The 13842-nt window shown below is 55.2% G+C and overlaps 3 protein-coding genes across 5 annotated transcripts in view; all 3 read right to left on the minus strand.

Moving 5' to 3' along the window:
- Positions 1-4165: 4165 nt before the first annotated feature.
- Positions 4166-6849, minus strand: ABB37_06482 (hypothetical protein; the record flags this gene model as incomplete). Of its 2 annotated transcripts, none has more annotated exons than XM_015804820.1 (1): positions 4166-6849. In XM_015804820.1, the coding sequence occupies exon 1, from the start codon at positions 5501-5503 to the stop codon at positions 4166-4168; it is 1338 nt and encodes a 445-aa protein (XP_015656798.1). In that variant the 5' UTR covers positions 5504-6849. The 2 variants fall into 2 exon arrangements, with proteins under 2 accessions (XP_015656798.1, XP_015656797.1); XM_015804819.1 differs by having other exon boundaries at positions 4166-5965.
- A 954-nt stretch (positions 6850-7803) lies between these two features.
- On the minus strand, positions 7804-10058 carry ABB37_06483 (putative mitochondrial Choline dehydrogenase, like protein; the record flags this gene model as incomplete). Its single annotated transcript, XM_015804821.1, has 1 exon — positions 7804-10058. Exon 1 carries the CDS (start codon positions 9415-9417, stop codon positions 7804-7806), a length of 1614 nt encoding a protein of 537 aa, XP_015656799.1. The 5' UTR covers positions 9418-10058.
- A 1285-nt stretch (positions 10059-11343) lies between these two features.
- Positions 11344-13842, minus strand: part of ABB37_06484 (putative NIMA-related kinase) — a gene marked incomplete at its 3' end in the record, with an annotated part of 3110 nt that continues 611 nt past the window's right edge. For both annotated transcript variants that reach the window (XM_015804823.1, XM_015804822.1), the window contains exon 1: positions 11344-13842. This exon is cut by the window's right edge. In XM_015804823.1, coding sequence (XP_015656801.1) covers positions 11344-13752 — 2409 coding nt within the window. In that variant the 5' untranslated portion in view covers positions 13753-13842.

Consider the following 13842-nt stretch of genomic DNA (forward strand, 5'->3'; position numbering starts at 1 on the left):
TGTGTGTGTGTGGGGGGGGGGGGGTTGGGTGCAGGGAAATACCCACAGGCCGTACAGCGGCTATGCATTCAAAACGTCGAGCACACACACACACACGCACGCACACATCCATCCACAGAAAGAAATCAAAAAGCCTCGTCGCCAGTTCGGAGACTTCGTCAACGCAAACACCCACTCACCAGAAAATCAAAAAAATCATCGCCACCATACGCACAGCGTGTCCCACCTCACCAAGTTATCTACGTGGTGTGGCAGCTGAACAAGTCTTCAGCGTTGAAGTACTCCTCTTCATATATTATGTTAATGATGATAAAAGGAAGTAACACCGACATCACCCATGCGCACTCACCAACACAAGCAAGAAAAAGAGGAAGACCCTTCACGCACAGCCTCGTTTACATGAATCAAACAGTAGTACAAGAGAGCGTGGAGCGAAATTAAAATAGAGACGACGGAAGACAACGAAAGGACAAGAAAGTTTACAAAACAACAACAACAATAGTAGTATTAACAAACCCGAGGGAAGAGTGCAAAAACACCTCCGCTGCGCCTCAGCACACACACGCCGCACAACGAGTCATAGAGTACCGTCAACAAGGTGTAAAACGACACGTAGAGAAGGAGAAGGAAAAAAAAAGACTGATGGCGAGTCGTTCAAGCTACGTCAACGATATCTACCACCACGACACGACCCGCCAGTGATGGCCGCCAGCACTGAACTCAGCAAAGCAAGCAAAGCAAGAAAAACAAACAAGGACACACACAACAAACGGGAAAAGAGGGAAAGGGAATCTACAGCATGGTCTCCTTTGAAATCACTCAGCAGAAAAACAGAAGAGGACGAAGATGACATAAAACAGGATGAGAACAAACCCAAAACAAAGCTTCTTCGTAGGTTTCCACGCCCAGCTCCACCTTGCCGTACCGCTCGAAATACGCACTTGAACGTACGTCACGCGCGTGAGCTTCAACTAGGAGACAAAAATGTTTCTCGTTTTGGCTGTTCAGTTGTGATAGAAAACATGTCTCTTCTGAAAGGCGTAATCAAGCAAGAAGGCACCAAAAAGGAAAAGAAAAACACATAGACCTGGCGACACACGCGGCGACACACCGCAGTGCAAATAGACCTATATATATATATATATCTTTAAAGCCATAGAAAATGCTGCATTTACGGAATCCTCTGCGTTATATATAAAATGAGAACCAACACGCACGCACACCAAAGGCCGCCGAGGGACACACTCATCGACAGAGGAAGAGACACGGCGGTTGAAGTACACCACACCGATGCGGCTTGAAATAGCTCGCTCTCCGCGTTTCACTCTCTCCTCCTTTTCGGTGGGACAACACGAGCCGCGCCACACAACGTTGTGCGGCATTGTTTATTCACGTCCTCCTTTTCATGTTCCTCCGCTTGAGGTGCCGCTTCGAAGGGGACGGCAGACGCCGAAAGGCCTCAGCAAAAACAAGTCCCGCCCGCCCAACTTGATTTTTCTACCGGGTTCGAGGTGAAGGTTTTCGCGCAGGGTAGAGGCTGTACCCACAAAACGAAGGGGAGCCAAAAGGAGAAATGAGCAGCACCGTGTCCGCTGTTCACACAGCACGATGTATTATATAATCAGCCTTCATGGCCCCCCTTAAAACGAAAGTTCGCGCAGACCGCACGGGGATGCATCGACAACACCACAACAGCGACATCGCCGCTTCTGTGTGCTCGACAAAACAAACAAAAAAAGAGCGTTCACTTAAAGAATAACCTACACCCTAAAAATCATCACCTACCAACAGGTCAAACCTTTACATGTGAATTACATAAATTTATCTTTCTTGGTTTTACAACACACTGTAAATATCATTAGTTAAATAAATGCAAAGAAAACAAAATATTCAACAGACTCTACGAAGTGGGTAGCCCGCCTTACGCTTCCCCGCTGGGTGGGCGGGGAGTTCAGGGTTGGGCGGGTGGGAAAAACTAAAAGATGGAAGAACTGCTGAATTCTAGCAGTTGAGAAAGAGAATACAAGAAAAGGGGAAAAGAGAGAGGTAGGATGAATAATTCTTCAGGCTAGGTCATTCTATTCGCAAGCTCCAAAAAAAAAAGAGAAACGAAGCAAAACACACACAACCACACGTACGAGAATCTCTTTTTCCCAATCACCGTTTGACAAGGTCTCTGTCGTCTTTCTTTAGGTATGCACAAGGAGTAGAAGGATAGTCGAAAAGGAGCAGACGAGAGCCAGTGGCGGAGGCGCACCGACGCACGGGTTTGCACATTCGCGCTCTCTGCATTTGCTGCTATTGCTGTTTCTTCGCACCGCAGAAAACGTAGGAGATGAGGCGGTTGACGTCTGCGTCAACGCGAAACTGAGTAAATCTTTCATCTTAGAAAAATCAAAAACGAACAGGTTTGTGAGGAAAAAAAAATCTAGCGACGAACGATTGCAAAAGCAGCACAAAGGAAAGAGGAAAGATCCTGCACTACGCCCCCCTCACGCACACACATACACACACACGCAGAGACCCCGCGCAAACGAGAACCATAAAAAAAGGTAGGAGAGAAAAAAAAAAACACCGATAAAAAGATCACAAACAATAATGAAGAGAGGTGGTCAAGTAGGTCAGCTACTGATGTGCACGAAATATCATTTGCAAACATGATCGCCACGCGAGCGAAGGCGAAATCACCGGAAGGAGTAACACGTCTAAAGGATCCTCCGTTAAAGAATCTTGATCGATTACATGGACCGCCAAAAAACGCCAAAGGGGAAGAAAGAAGAGGGGGAAAAAAGGTGGGGTCGCACTGACACAAAACCGTCAACAGAGAGCAGGGAATGAAGAGTCCTTTCTTCAGGGAAGTCAACATCGCTAAGAACACGAGATATAAATATTAGGATCATAGAAAACAAGAAGAACTGGTGAAGGCTTTGCATCTTTACAGGTGAGTAAGACTAATATTTCAAGTTTTAGAAAAAAACAAAGAAAACACACTATGCCTCACGTCGAGGAAGAAGGAGAAATGTTTTCGTTGAAGTCAACACACACACACACACAAGACGACGACAATCCGAACGGTACAAGACAGAAGGAGGGTGCGACATGCCAACAGTAAAAAAGAAAACGCGTTGCAAGAAATGAAAAAATGTTTATTGTATTCGACGGAGTTCCAACGAGAACGATCCGGTAATTCGCTACATCCGAATGCACGCACACCTACACATCCACATCGCTTATTAGCTCAACTTAGGTTGGTTTAGCTTTTGGCCATCACAGACGTGGCCACGGCGCTCTCCACATCTCTATCCCGTTTAACGTCGACGAAGCCGAGTTTGATTACCCGGACTCGGTGGCGGTGCCTCTTTTCTATATTCAACATTTTATTTTATTTAATCTGCGGTACATAAAGGAGGAAGAAAACATAAAGGAATACGGCTTCGTTTCCTGGTAACATCGATTTAAACATCAGCAACAACAAGAAAGGGGCAGCTGTTTATTTTATATATACTTATGTATTGCATGTGCTCGCGTGTCTGCAGGCGTACATGTGTGCGTTGATCGATCAGCAGTTCCGGTACACCGGAAACTCGCGTTCACGCACACACACCGAAAAATGTAGGAACGAAGGAGCGCTTCGATAGAATGAAAAAGGGAAACGAGACGGCTTTTCTTTTTATTATTAAATCACACACCCGACAGCGCAGCCGATCCCTCGCAGGCGCACCTCGCGCGTACCCTTCCTTTGCCATAGCCGAAACCACTTCTCCTCCTTTCCTTTGATGGTAGCGAGGACACAGCATCCTACATGATCCGTCGTAACTACGTGGCGGCGCCACGCTCGTTAGTAACGTCGCACAACGCGCCTCAGCGGTTTGACTATGCGAGTGGCCGGCACACATTCGTTCGCGCTTGCACATAAACGTGGTGGCTTCTCTCTCTCTATTTAAATATATAGATGACAGCACACCGTCACTGTTGCGTGCGGGCCTCACCAATACGCAGCTGCCACCTTCATTTACAGCCCTCTCCTTCCCACTGCACGGCGTTTCCTTTTCGAAATCTCTGAACACCCCATTCGGGCCTTCACCGTTGTTATTAGCCATGTTTTACCGCTCTCCGTCAGTGATGTTGCACGAGCAACGTGCCCGCTGCTTCTCCTTTCTGTTTTCTACTCGTCATCAATGTCTCGCACGCTCTGCAGGAGGTACTCCAGGGAGGGGATGTCCATGTTCAGCCGTGCGTCGGAGGGGGAGTTGGCGGAGCTGCCGCGATGGTCACCCACGACGGTGTAACCGCCGCCTAAAGCCGCCGCGCCTGTCATGAGCGGTGCCGCCGCGCCTGTCATGAGCGGTGCCGCCGCGCCTGTCATGAGCGGTGCCGCCGCGCCAGGCTCGGAGTCGCGTTGGCCCACCGCCGTGTCGCGCCGCTGGCCCTGCGCCTGCACGTCTGCACTGCCGCCCTTGCTCGTGCTGTTCCCGTTGGTGCCGAGCGAGTAGCCGAGCATGCGCAGGGCCTCCACCTCTGTTGGGCTAAACCGTGTCTCTGCCTTGACTTGCGGCTGCTGTGGCGGCTGCTGCTGCGGCTGCGATGGTGGTCGTGGCTGCTGGACACCAGCCGGGACGAAGGGTTGACTCTCGGCCGATGTGAGCGGGTTGCTGCCTCGCGAGCCGCCATTTGCGGCCGAGGGCGTAGTGGCCGTCGTCGCCCGCCTCGGCGACACGTCCGCCTGGCCCTCCACCAAGCAGTGAAAGCCATGGATGCACTCATACAGGCCCGTGGCGGGGTTCATCTGCAGATGCTTCACCGCCCGCATGTTGTTGTGGATGCTGCACATCTCTTGCTCCTCCTCCTTGGCCTTGTGGCCGCGGCCGCGGCGGTGCCCACCCGGGGTGCCGCTCGCCGTCGGCGTCTGTGCAGCGCTGCCGTGCACGTTGGACGGCGTCCACGGCGCGGCGCTGCTGTTCGGCACGAAGTTGTTGCCGGGCTTGCGGGCCGAGTTCGACGGACGGCTGCTCGCGGACGGGGACATCTGCTGTGCCAGCACCTGCTCCACACGTACGCGGATTGGCTGCACCAGCGTCGTCGGGTAGTCGTTCAGAAGCGACATCAAAACCGTCAGCAGCGCGTTGTGAGAGCACTGCTGCAGCAGGTAGCAGGTATGGCTGTAGGCCTGCTCCAGCTGGGCCGCCGCCATCGCCACGGCCTGCTGCTGCTGCAGCATGGAGTAGATCTGATTCTGATCGAGGGTCTTGGACAGGGCGTTGGGGGAGAGTGCCATGCCTTCTGCGCCAGCGCCGCCGTTGTTGCCGCTCTTGAAGTTGTCGTCGCCCTGCGAGACGAGCGTGAAGCCACCTGCGGCAACGTTCGAGGCGCCGCTGTTTGCCTTTAGGCTTTCCTCGTCGAGCAGCGGGACGGCAAGGGAGGTGCGACGGCTGTCGTGTGCAGCGCCGCTGTTCGGGACGAGGTTGTGCCGCTCGCCGCTAGATGTCTGTCGGATCGGCTCCATAGGCGCGAAAGAGGGAGAAAAAGTAGTAATAACAAAAGGCGAACGGAGTGCAGAATACAGTTGATTTGCGGATGCCACGCAGCAAATGTTTTTTTCTCTTTTTCCAAGCGCTCTTTCACACCTCACAATAAAGTCGGGTCTTCTGCGCTGAAAACAGAAGAGACAGAACCCGTAAAATGGTGCGCTGCCTTCTCGTGCAATGACTGCGGTTGCGACAGCAGTACGGCGCCCCGCTGACTCTGGCCACGAACGGAGAAAGGTGGAGCGGCGGTGTGTCGAAGCTCGGTCGCCGCCTATGTGAGGAACTACCGCTCTTTTCTTCGGTGCCTGATGCTGCCGTCCGGTTTTCCTCGCCCGATGTGCGAAGCCAACCAAGACAGGAGATGCAACGCGAAAGAAGCGGAGGGAGAAGCAAAGGCGCGCGACTGCCGGTGTAACTGCAGCGCCGGATACAAGGAATTCTGGAGGAAGACGCGCACCGGAAAGGGGGGAGGGGGAGAGGAAGACGAGGCGCGAGAGAAAAGGAGAACAACAATAAAAAGTAAAACGAATAACGTGGACGGGTTTGTGCGTGTGTGTTGGCGTTCAGGGCAATAAGTACAAACAGAATGTGTTGAAACCCCCAATACAGAGCGAGAACTCGATGTATGCGCGCGTGTGTCTGCACCGGTCGGCTTTGCTGTGGAGTTTCTACGGCGCTTCCTTTTTGCGTTGGGCGATAAGGATCAAGCAAAAGGAAAGACAACGCTCACTACGCTGACAACAATAGTAATAGGAATAGGATTAGGAGTAGTAATAACAGGTTCCGTGCCGAGCCGCGCTCGCAGTGTACCTTCTCGTCTTCACGACGTCCTCGTCGACAGATTCCGCCGGTGGATGCACCGTCACGTCGCCACACGGAGGCAAAATCTGCACTGAAAACACAAAAGCGGGCGAATAAGAAGAACAGATGACAACAAATGACGAGGAAGAAATGGCGAGGCACCACCTTGCATCGCAATACGCAACACGCACAACCCGACAATCGAGAAAGAGGAGTCAAACTCGAAGCTAACTCAATTGATCCACTGGCACGATGAAATGAACAAAGAGAGAAAAACAAACAAAATAAATAAATAGGGGGCGTGGCGGAAAAGCTTGGCGGTTAGACGGCGCCGGCGAGGGGGACGGCTGATGGGAAGAGGTCAGCAATATATATACGACGCGCCTGTCTGCGTCGTGTCGTGAAAGAATCGGAACTACGCCTTCTTCTCCTCTTCAAGAATAAAGTCGTATATAAAGATAGAGAGCGTGTGGGTGTTCGATCTACACGAGCAAGCGAGAGAAAAGAGAACAGCGTAGTAAGCTTTCAACGGGTGCGGGAGAGATGGTGGGAGTACGCGTGCGACGATGCGAAGTGCAACAACAAAAACGAAAGCAAATACGGAAATGCAGCGGGGAATGCAATTTGCCGTGTCACGCGTCGATACAGACGATAAAGCACGTAGGAAGAAAGAGGGGAGGGAGGGAGAAACAAAAGCAGAATAGCGAAAGACAAGGGAAAGGTAGCACGCTCAATAGAAGACGACTCGAAACGAGCGCGCCGCTCATTCATTCGGGTATGTATGTAGCACGGAACAAGCAAAATGGCCGTGGTGAGAAACCCCAGTGCACTCCTTCAAACTCCACGCTTTGACTCTGACACATGCAGGATCCAGTAAGGCTGTTGGAGAAGACTCCCTGGAAGCGGCCATTCCTCTTAGAATGCGCCATCAGCCTTTCCGAACCAGCAGCGCATTGCCGTGCTTGAACTCCAGGAGCTCGTGCACATGGCCTTTTTCTTACTTCTGCAACTTTTCTCCGTTTGTGCTGTTTGCGTGTAGATGAAAAAGCGACAATGCAATAAGAAAAAAGAAATGAACGCGACTCACCCTCTCCCCCCCTGCCCCCCTCGGTTTCCAGTCCTCGCCCTTGACGATGAAGAAAGACAAGAAGAAAAAGGGAGGAGGCGGCTGGGGGAGGGGGCTGAGCAGCACCGCAACCCTACACACACATATATATATATATATAAGCTTTAAGCGCTTCTCCCATGCAGCGAGGAGACCAGAAACGTTAATGAGTTGCGCAGCACAACATCTTCCAAAGCCCAAATACGGCCAGCGTAAAAAGAAGAAGAGAAACGAAAAGCACAGGACAGAAATGCGGCACTGCACAGTACCCTGACAGAACACACCGAGTACACCCGTAAAGGCATCACGAGCAGCAGCAATTCTACTCGTTATCTTTTCTTCTTTCTTCGCCTTTTCGCGCCGACGCCTCCATCAATACACAATGCGTGTCGCACCGACGTCCGGGTCCTCCTCCACCTTCGCCTTCACATCGCGCTTCTTCAGCAGCTTATCCACGAAGCGGTCGGCCAGCACCAGCGTGTAGGGTAGCGTGCTACCGGTGAGAGGGTTCGGTAGAATGCTGTGGTCGCACACGTACACGTTCTTTAGATCCTTCAGCCGGCACGTCTCGGGGTCGATCGCACGCGCGCACGTGCCGCCGTTCACGCCAGAGGACTCGAAGCGAGTCTGCACTAGATCGCCAATGATCGGAATGAACGGCACCTTCTTGACAAGGTTCTCCTGCACGTAGGCGACGCCCTTCCGCAGCGCCGCGAGATCGGCCGGCTCGGCGAAGTACTTCGGATCCAACGAGCCGTCGGCGTTCACCTGACCGCGACTGCGCGGGCGGATCGGCCGGACGATGAACTGGCACCCGTGCGCCTCGGGCAGCGGCTGCGTGCCATCATTCGAGAGGGTGAAGGGCTGAAATTGAATCTCCACGTCCGGCTCCGTCGACCCCGTCGAGGACCAGTACAGCACCAGGTCATCCCAGCTCGAGCGCAGGCTGAGCGGCGGCGTGCTGTAGCGCAGCTCCGCACGCAGCACGGCTCGCACCATCGGGTCGAAGTAGCAGTTGTGGCTATCGCGGTTTTTCGTCTTGTACTGCAGCACCACCTGCGGGATGTCCCAGAAGTTCTGCCCCACCGACGCGTCGACGTCGACGGTGCCGCGCGAGGCACACAGCAGGCGGGCACTGCCGACGTTGCCGGCACACACTATCACCATCGTGCTCGCCACGTCCATCATCTGCCCATCAGGACGGCGTATCGTCACGCCGGCGGCGGTGCTCTTGTCGCCGTCAGCGCTGCGGATGCCGACCACCTTCGCGCCGCACTCCACACGAACCGGCCGGCTCAGCTTCATCGTGCCGAGGAGGTAGCGCTGCAGCGAGGAGTTCGCCAGACCGGCGGTTTGATCCACAAACGTGTCCGGCCGGCCGCAGCCGCAGGCGATGCGGAACTCCTTGCGCGTGAACTCGCTCATCAGCGGCACGTCCTGCGAGGCGGCCTCGCAAAACGGCTTGAAGTAGGGCGAGAAGTTCACTGGCTTGCAGATGAGAAACTTTCCACGCTTCCCACGGTGTGAGACAAAGATCTCCATGTTCTCGAAGGCGCGCACCCGCGGCAGCAGGTCCTCGCGGAAGCTCCACGGGCCGCCCTCCCAGTCCCGCTCATCACCAAGGTTCCAGGTGCGGCTGCCCATCACGCCGTGTCCGCCCAGCACACTCGGCGTGGGGACCCACACCATCGCCCTCCCGCTGCCGTCCGGCTGCTGCTGCGGCACCGTCACGGTCTCCTTCGACTCGAAGCCGCGCCGCGTCACGCGGTGGGCCAGTTGACTGGCGGGCAGCGTGTGGTACCAGTCCGGGTACCGGCGGATGTCCTCGCCTTCTTCAATCACGAGCGTCTTTAGGTTCTCCATGCCCAGGCGTCCCGCGATGAGCGAGCCGGCCGCGCCGCTGCCCACGACGATAACGTCAAACTTCAGCGCACTCACGTCGGGTGCCGCAGCGGCGGCGCGACGGAGGAAGGTGCGGTGCATCATCTAAGTGCTTTCAATTTATGACTCTTATGTATTCTTTTCTGTTGTTGCTTCCGCAAGTTCGTTAGCCCCCACGACGGGTGCTCACCAGAGAGGAAAAGAGAAGAAATGGCGCGTAGGCGGGATTTGCCGGTGGACTAAGGGGGCAACCACGTGTACTGCTCTTACGCACGCCAAAGGGATGAACCGAGTGCGTGAGACGCGCTGCTAGAGAGAACTACCGCGATAAAAACAGAAGATAAAGAAAAAGGAGCTAAAGGGGTGTAATGATGTCGAGGCAGTGGATGACCCTGCGTCCAGCTATCTACGAATGATTAAAGGAAAGAAAGATATCCTAAAGAGAACAGAACGACGTCGACGATACACACACACACACACACACACACACACATACGCACGGATCTGCGCGTAGCGGCGGGTGTGCGCTTAATGGGGTTGGCAAAAGACAGCTAAAAACACCAGAACAGCCAATATGCGGGAATCGGTGTCGATGTGCGGCCTTCTTCAGCGTTGCTCTCCAAAAGCTCTCTTTACATGTACATATATAAATTTCTCGGAAGGTGCGGCGCCGGGAAAAGCGGAGAAACGTGCTCGGGGGCAAAAGAAAATGGCTGCTGCCACCGTTACTTCGCCCACTACGGATCTTGCAGCGCACGCAGTTGCAGCGGGCGCGAAACGTCACAAGAGCGAGAGGATGGAAAGGAAGAAAAGGAAGGAGGGAAGGAGGTGCACCGTTGATTCCAACGAGGTTGGTGGCGGCCAAACGCGAAGTACAACCGTACATGAGGCACAGAGCGGTGAGCACAACCCAAAGACGGCTGTGAAGCAACGTACGTTCAACGGTCCTCATCGACCATTAATTCTTTTGGTTGTTGTTGGTGTTGCTCTTTGCTCTTCACAACACCACACAAGCAGAGGCGGATCAGCGCGATTGCGAGGTGCGAGTGGGGGTGATTTTTCCCTTCTTTGCCTTCCCTGTGCCCGCAGCGGGGCATCTGCACGGCCATTAGCTTCATCACCTAGTTCTCGCAAAGGGATAATAGTACTGGGAAAAAGAGGAGGGAGGGAGGGGGCAGAGGGGGAGAAAGAGAGACAAAAATAACACGCACGTGACGGGAAACTCTGCGTCATTCAACCGCGAAACCAACGACACCGAAAAAAAGAACACTGGATCGAAAACAAAAGTTCAGATCCGTTTAGACTGAACGACACGCCCTCACACGCAGACGACAACACGACAGCCAACGTCACCAGCAAAAAAATATTTACATTACAAAGTGCGGCAGATACACAGGTAAGAAAGAGAAGAAAAACGAATCTCAAAGATCTCCCGCTGGCGCACCCTCACCCCTCCACACACACACACAGCAACAAACGCAACAAGGAAGGAAACAATAGCGTACAAACATACATCAGCACGCTGCTTCAGACGTCCTCCGAGAACGTTTCCGCCTGCAGCGCGGACTCATCTTTTACCGCAGCTGCTCTCTCTCTATCCCTCCGTCATTTTCTTCCAACAGAGAGACAGCAATAAGGAGGAAGAACCACCGAGGAAGCGGAGCTCGCCCCCCCCCCCACAACCTCGGACAGGGAGAGCGAACGAGGGAGCACACACACACACACACACACGAGAAGAAATGAAGTAGACACATGGAGGAAAGAAGAGAAAAGCGGCCGTGGTCCTCCTCCCCCCTCAAACAACGAGGTGAAGCCAGCGAAGCCGGGAAGGAAACGAGACGTAACGCTCCATCAGAGAAGCACAGCGCGAAGAGAGAAGATTTAAAAAGAAAAAGAAGTACGTCATCCAAAGCGACAGAAAAGCGGGGGAAGAACAAACAAACAAGGACGGAAGATCTGCCGAGAGAGAGAGAGAACAGAAGTCAACCATAGAATAAAAAGAGAGGTGTAGACGACACTTCTCGAGACGCCTTAAAGTGCCGGCACCGGTGCGGACGCGCCTTGACGGTTGAATGCATCCTCGCACACAACGAGGTGCGCCACAAGCGGAATAAACCGATGCTTCGACGGCGGCAGCGCACTCTGCAGCTGCTGCATCGCCTCATCGTCGCTGCTTGAGATGTTGTTCATGACCCGGTAGCACGTTAGAAGGTCATCGTCGCCCATCTCCTTCTCCAGGAAGATGCGAAGTGACTCAATGCGGTGCATGAGCGGATCCTTGGCGGTCACGTTCGGCAGGTGGAAAACCTTGCCGTCCAGCACCAGCTTCGACGGGTCGGTGTCCTCCACGAATGCCTTATCGTCGAAGTCCTCCTTTGCCGGCTTCTTGGTCGCATTGATACGCAGCGTCTCGCCGATGATCGTGTCCAGCGCGTGGTAGTCCTCGTCGCGCCGCTTCTCCTCCGCTGCTGTTGGGTCCGCCGCGGCTGCCTCGCCGTTGAGGAAGTTGTGCAGCCCCTCCTCGCCGTCCGGCGTCATGGCGTTCGCGTCACTCGCGACGTTCTCCACAATTTCGTCCGCAGCAGCGGGAACAGCGGGAGCAGCACCGCCGTTCTTCGCCGGCCCTGCATCCACCGGTGCGTTCTTCACCGCCTTTGCAGGCGATGGCGGGCGCTTGACCACCGGGCGGCGCTTCGCGCCGTTGTTGTGGATGGGGCTGTTGCTCACACCCTCCTCTTCCGCCGCCGCCGCCGTGTCGCTCGCCTTGTGCCGTGCGTCCTTCTGGCTGGTCGGCGACGACGTCCCCGTCACGTTGGACGCGCTCGACGGCTCACGGGAGTCGCGCGACTCGGAGTCGTCCTTCCCGAGCATCTTCCGGCGATTCTTCGCCGCCTCGAGTCGCATCTGCCAGAACGCCTGCGAGCGGGCCTCGTCCAGCTCCTCCGGCGTCATCTTACGGGAGCTGTAGCGGTGGCTCGATGGCGGCGTGCGGGGCGGCGGCGGCTGGCTGGGTGGCAGGGCCGACATCACGCCGTCCGCTGCGTTGGTGCTTTGTCTGTCCCTCGCCGGCACGTTGATGCCCGACTCGCGGTGGTTGCGCTCCTTGTTCGCCGCGGCCTGCCGACGCATCTCCTGATATGCCTCCATCGCGGACCTCTTCTGCTGCTCCTCCAGCTCCCCGTGCTGCAGCGACGGCGGGGAGCCGCGGTCGCGGTCTGGCCGTGGTGGCGTCGCGTCCTTCCTCTGCTTCGCCTCCACGACCTGCTCCTGCAGGTGCTGATCCCACTTTTTCTCCCGCGCCTTCAACTTCTTGTCGTCCGCCTTCCCTCGCTGGGCCTGCGCCTTGCGCTGCTCCCGCACGCGCTCCTCCAAGGCACGCTTCCGCTCCTGCAGTGCCTGTTCCTGCTGCTGCTGCAGCTGCCGCTGCTTCTCCTCCATCTCGCGACGTCGCTGTTCATTTTCCTTCTGCTGCTGCTCCAGCACCGCACGGCGCTGCCGCTGTTCCTGCGCCGCCCGGGCGGCGTTGTCGAGCTCCTGTCGGCGGTACTCCTCCTGGCGCTGGGCAGCGGCCTGCTGGAGGACCTGCTTCTCCTCCGCGGAGACGACGGAGCGGGCGTCCACGCGGGCGCTCTGCAGATCGCGCTGCAGGCTGACGAGGGACTCGCGAATGAAGTTGAGGTCGAGAATCTGCGACACGTTGGGTCGCTTGTGAGGGTCCATCTGCAGCATCGCCGAGATGAGGCGGGAGAGGCTGCTGCTGTACATGGGGTGGATGGGTGGGTACAAGCCCTTCAGAATCTTCTGCACGAGTGCCTTCATGTTGTTGCCGTCGAAGGCGTGGTTCAGCGTCGTCATCTCGTACAGGACACAGCCAAGGGCCCAGACATCGCTCTTGTTGTTGTACGGCTTGTTGAGGCAGAGCTCCGGCGAGAAGTAATAGGGCGTGCCGCAGATCGTGTGCTTGAGCTCGTAGGTGTTGCGCAGGACCGTGCTAATGCCGAAGTCGCCCAGCTTAACCACGCCGTCCTTCGTGAGGAAGACGTTCTGCGTCTTGAGGTCGCGATGCAGGATGCGCCGCTCGTGCAGGTACGCGAGGGCGAGACAAATCTGTGCAAAGTACTGCAGCACCTCCTTCTCTGTAAGAAGCTGCCCGTTGCGCTGCTTGATCTTCATGTACAAGTCCCCGCCGTTCGCGTACTCCATCACGATAAAGAGCGAGCCGCGGTGCTCGAAGTGGTCGATGTAGCGCGTGATGTTGGGGTGCTCCAGGCGCCGCAGCATCTCGATCTCTGCCTGTGCGCTGTCCCGCTCCGCCGGCTTCAGCCCCGCCAGCCGCACCTCCTTCGCCACGAACTGCACCTTGTCGTCATTTCGCTGGATGAGCCAGGCGGAGCCGAAGCTGCCTTTGCCGAGGATCTTCAGCTGCGTGTACTTCTCCATGGTGACTATGGTGATGGTCGATTTTCAAAGCTCAGAGGAAATATATATATATATATATATATATATATATATATATATATAGTAGAAGAA

The sequence above is a fragment of the Leptomonas pyrrhocoris genome (genome assembly GCF_001293395.1).
Source record: "Leptomonas pyrrhocoris isolate H10 chromosome Unknown, whole genome shotgun sequence".
Classification (NCBI taxonomy): Eukaryota; Euglenozoa; class Kinetoplastea; order Trypanosomatida; family Trypanosomatidae; genus Leptomonas; species Leptomonas pyrrhocoris.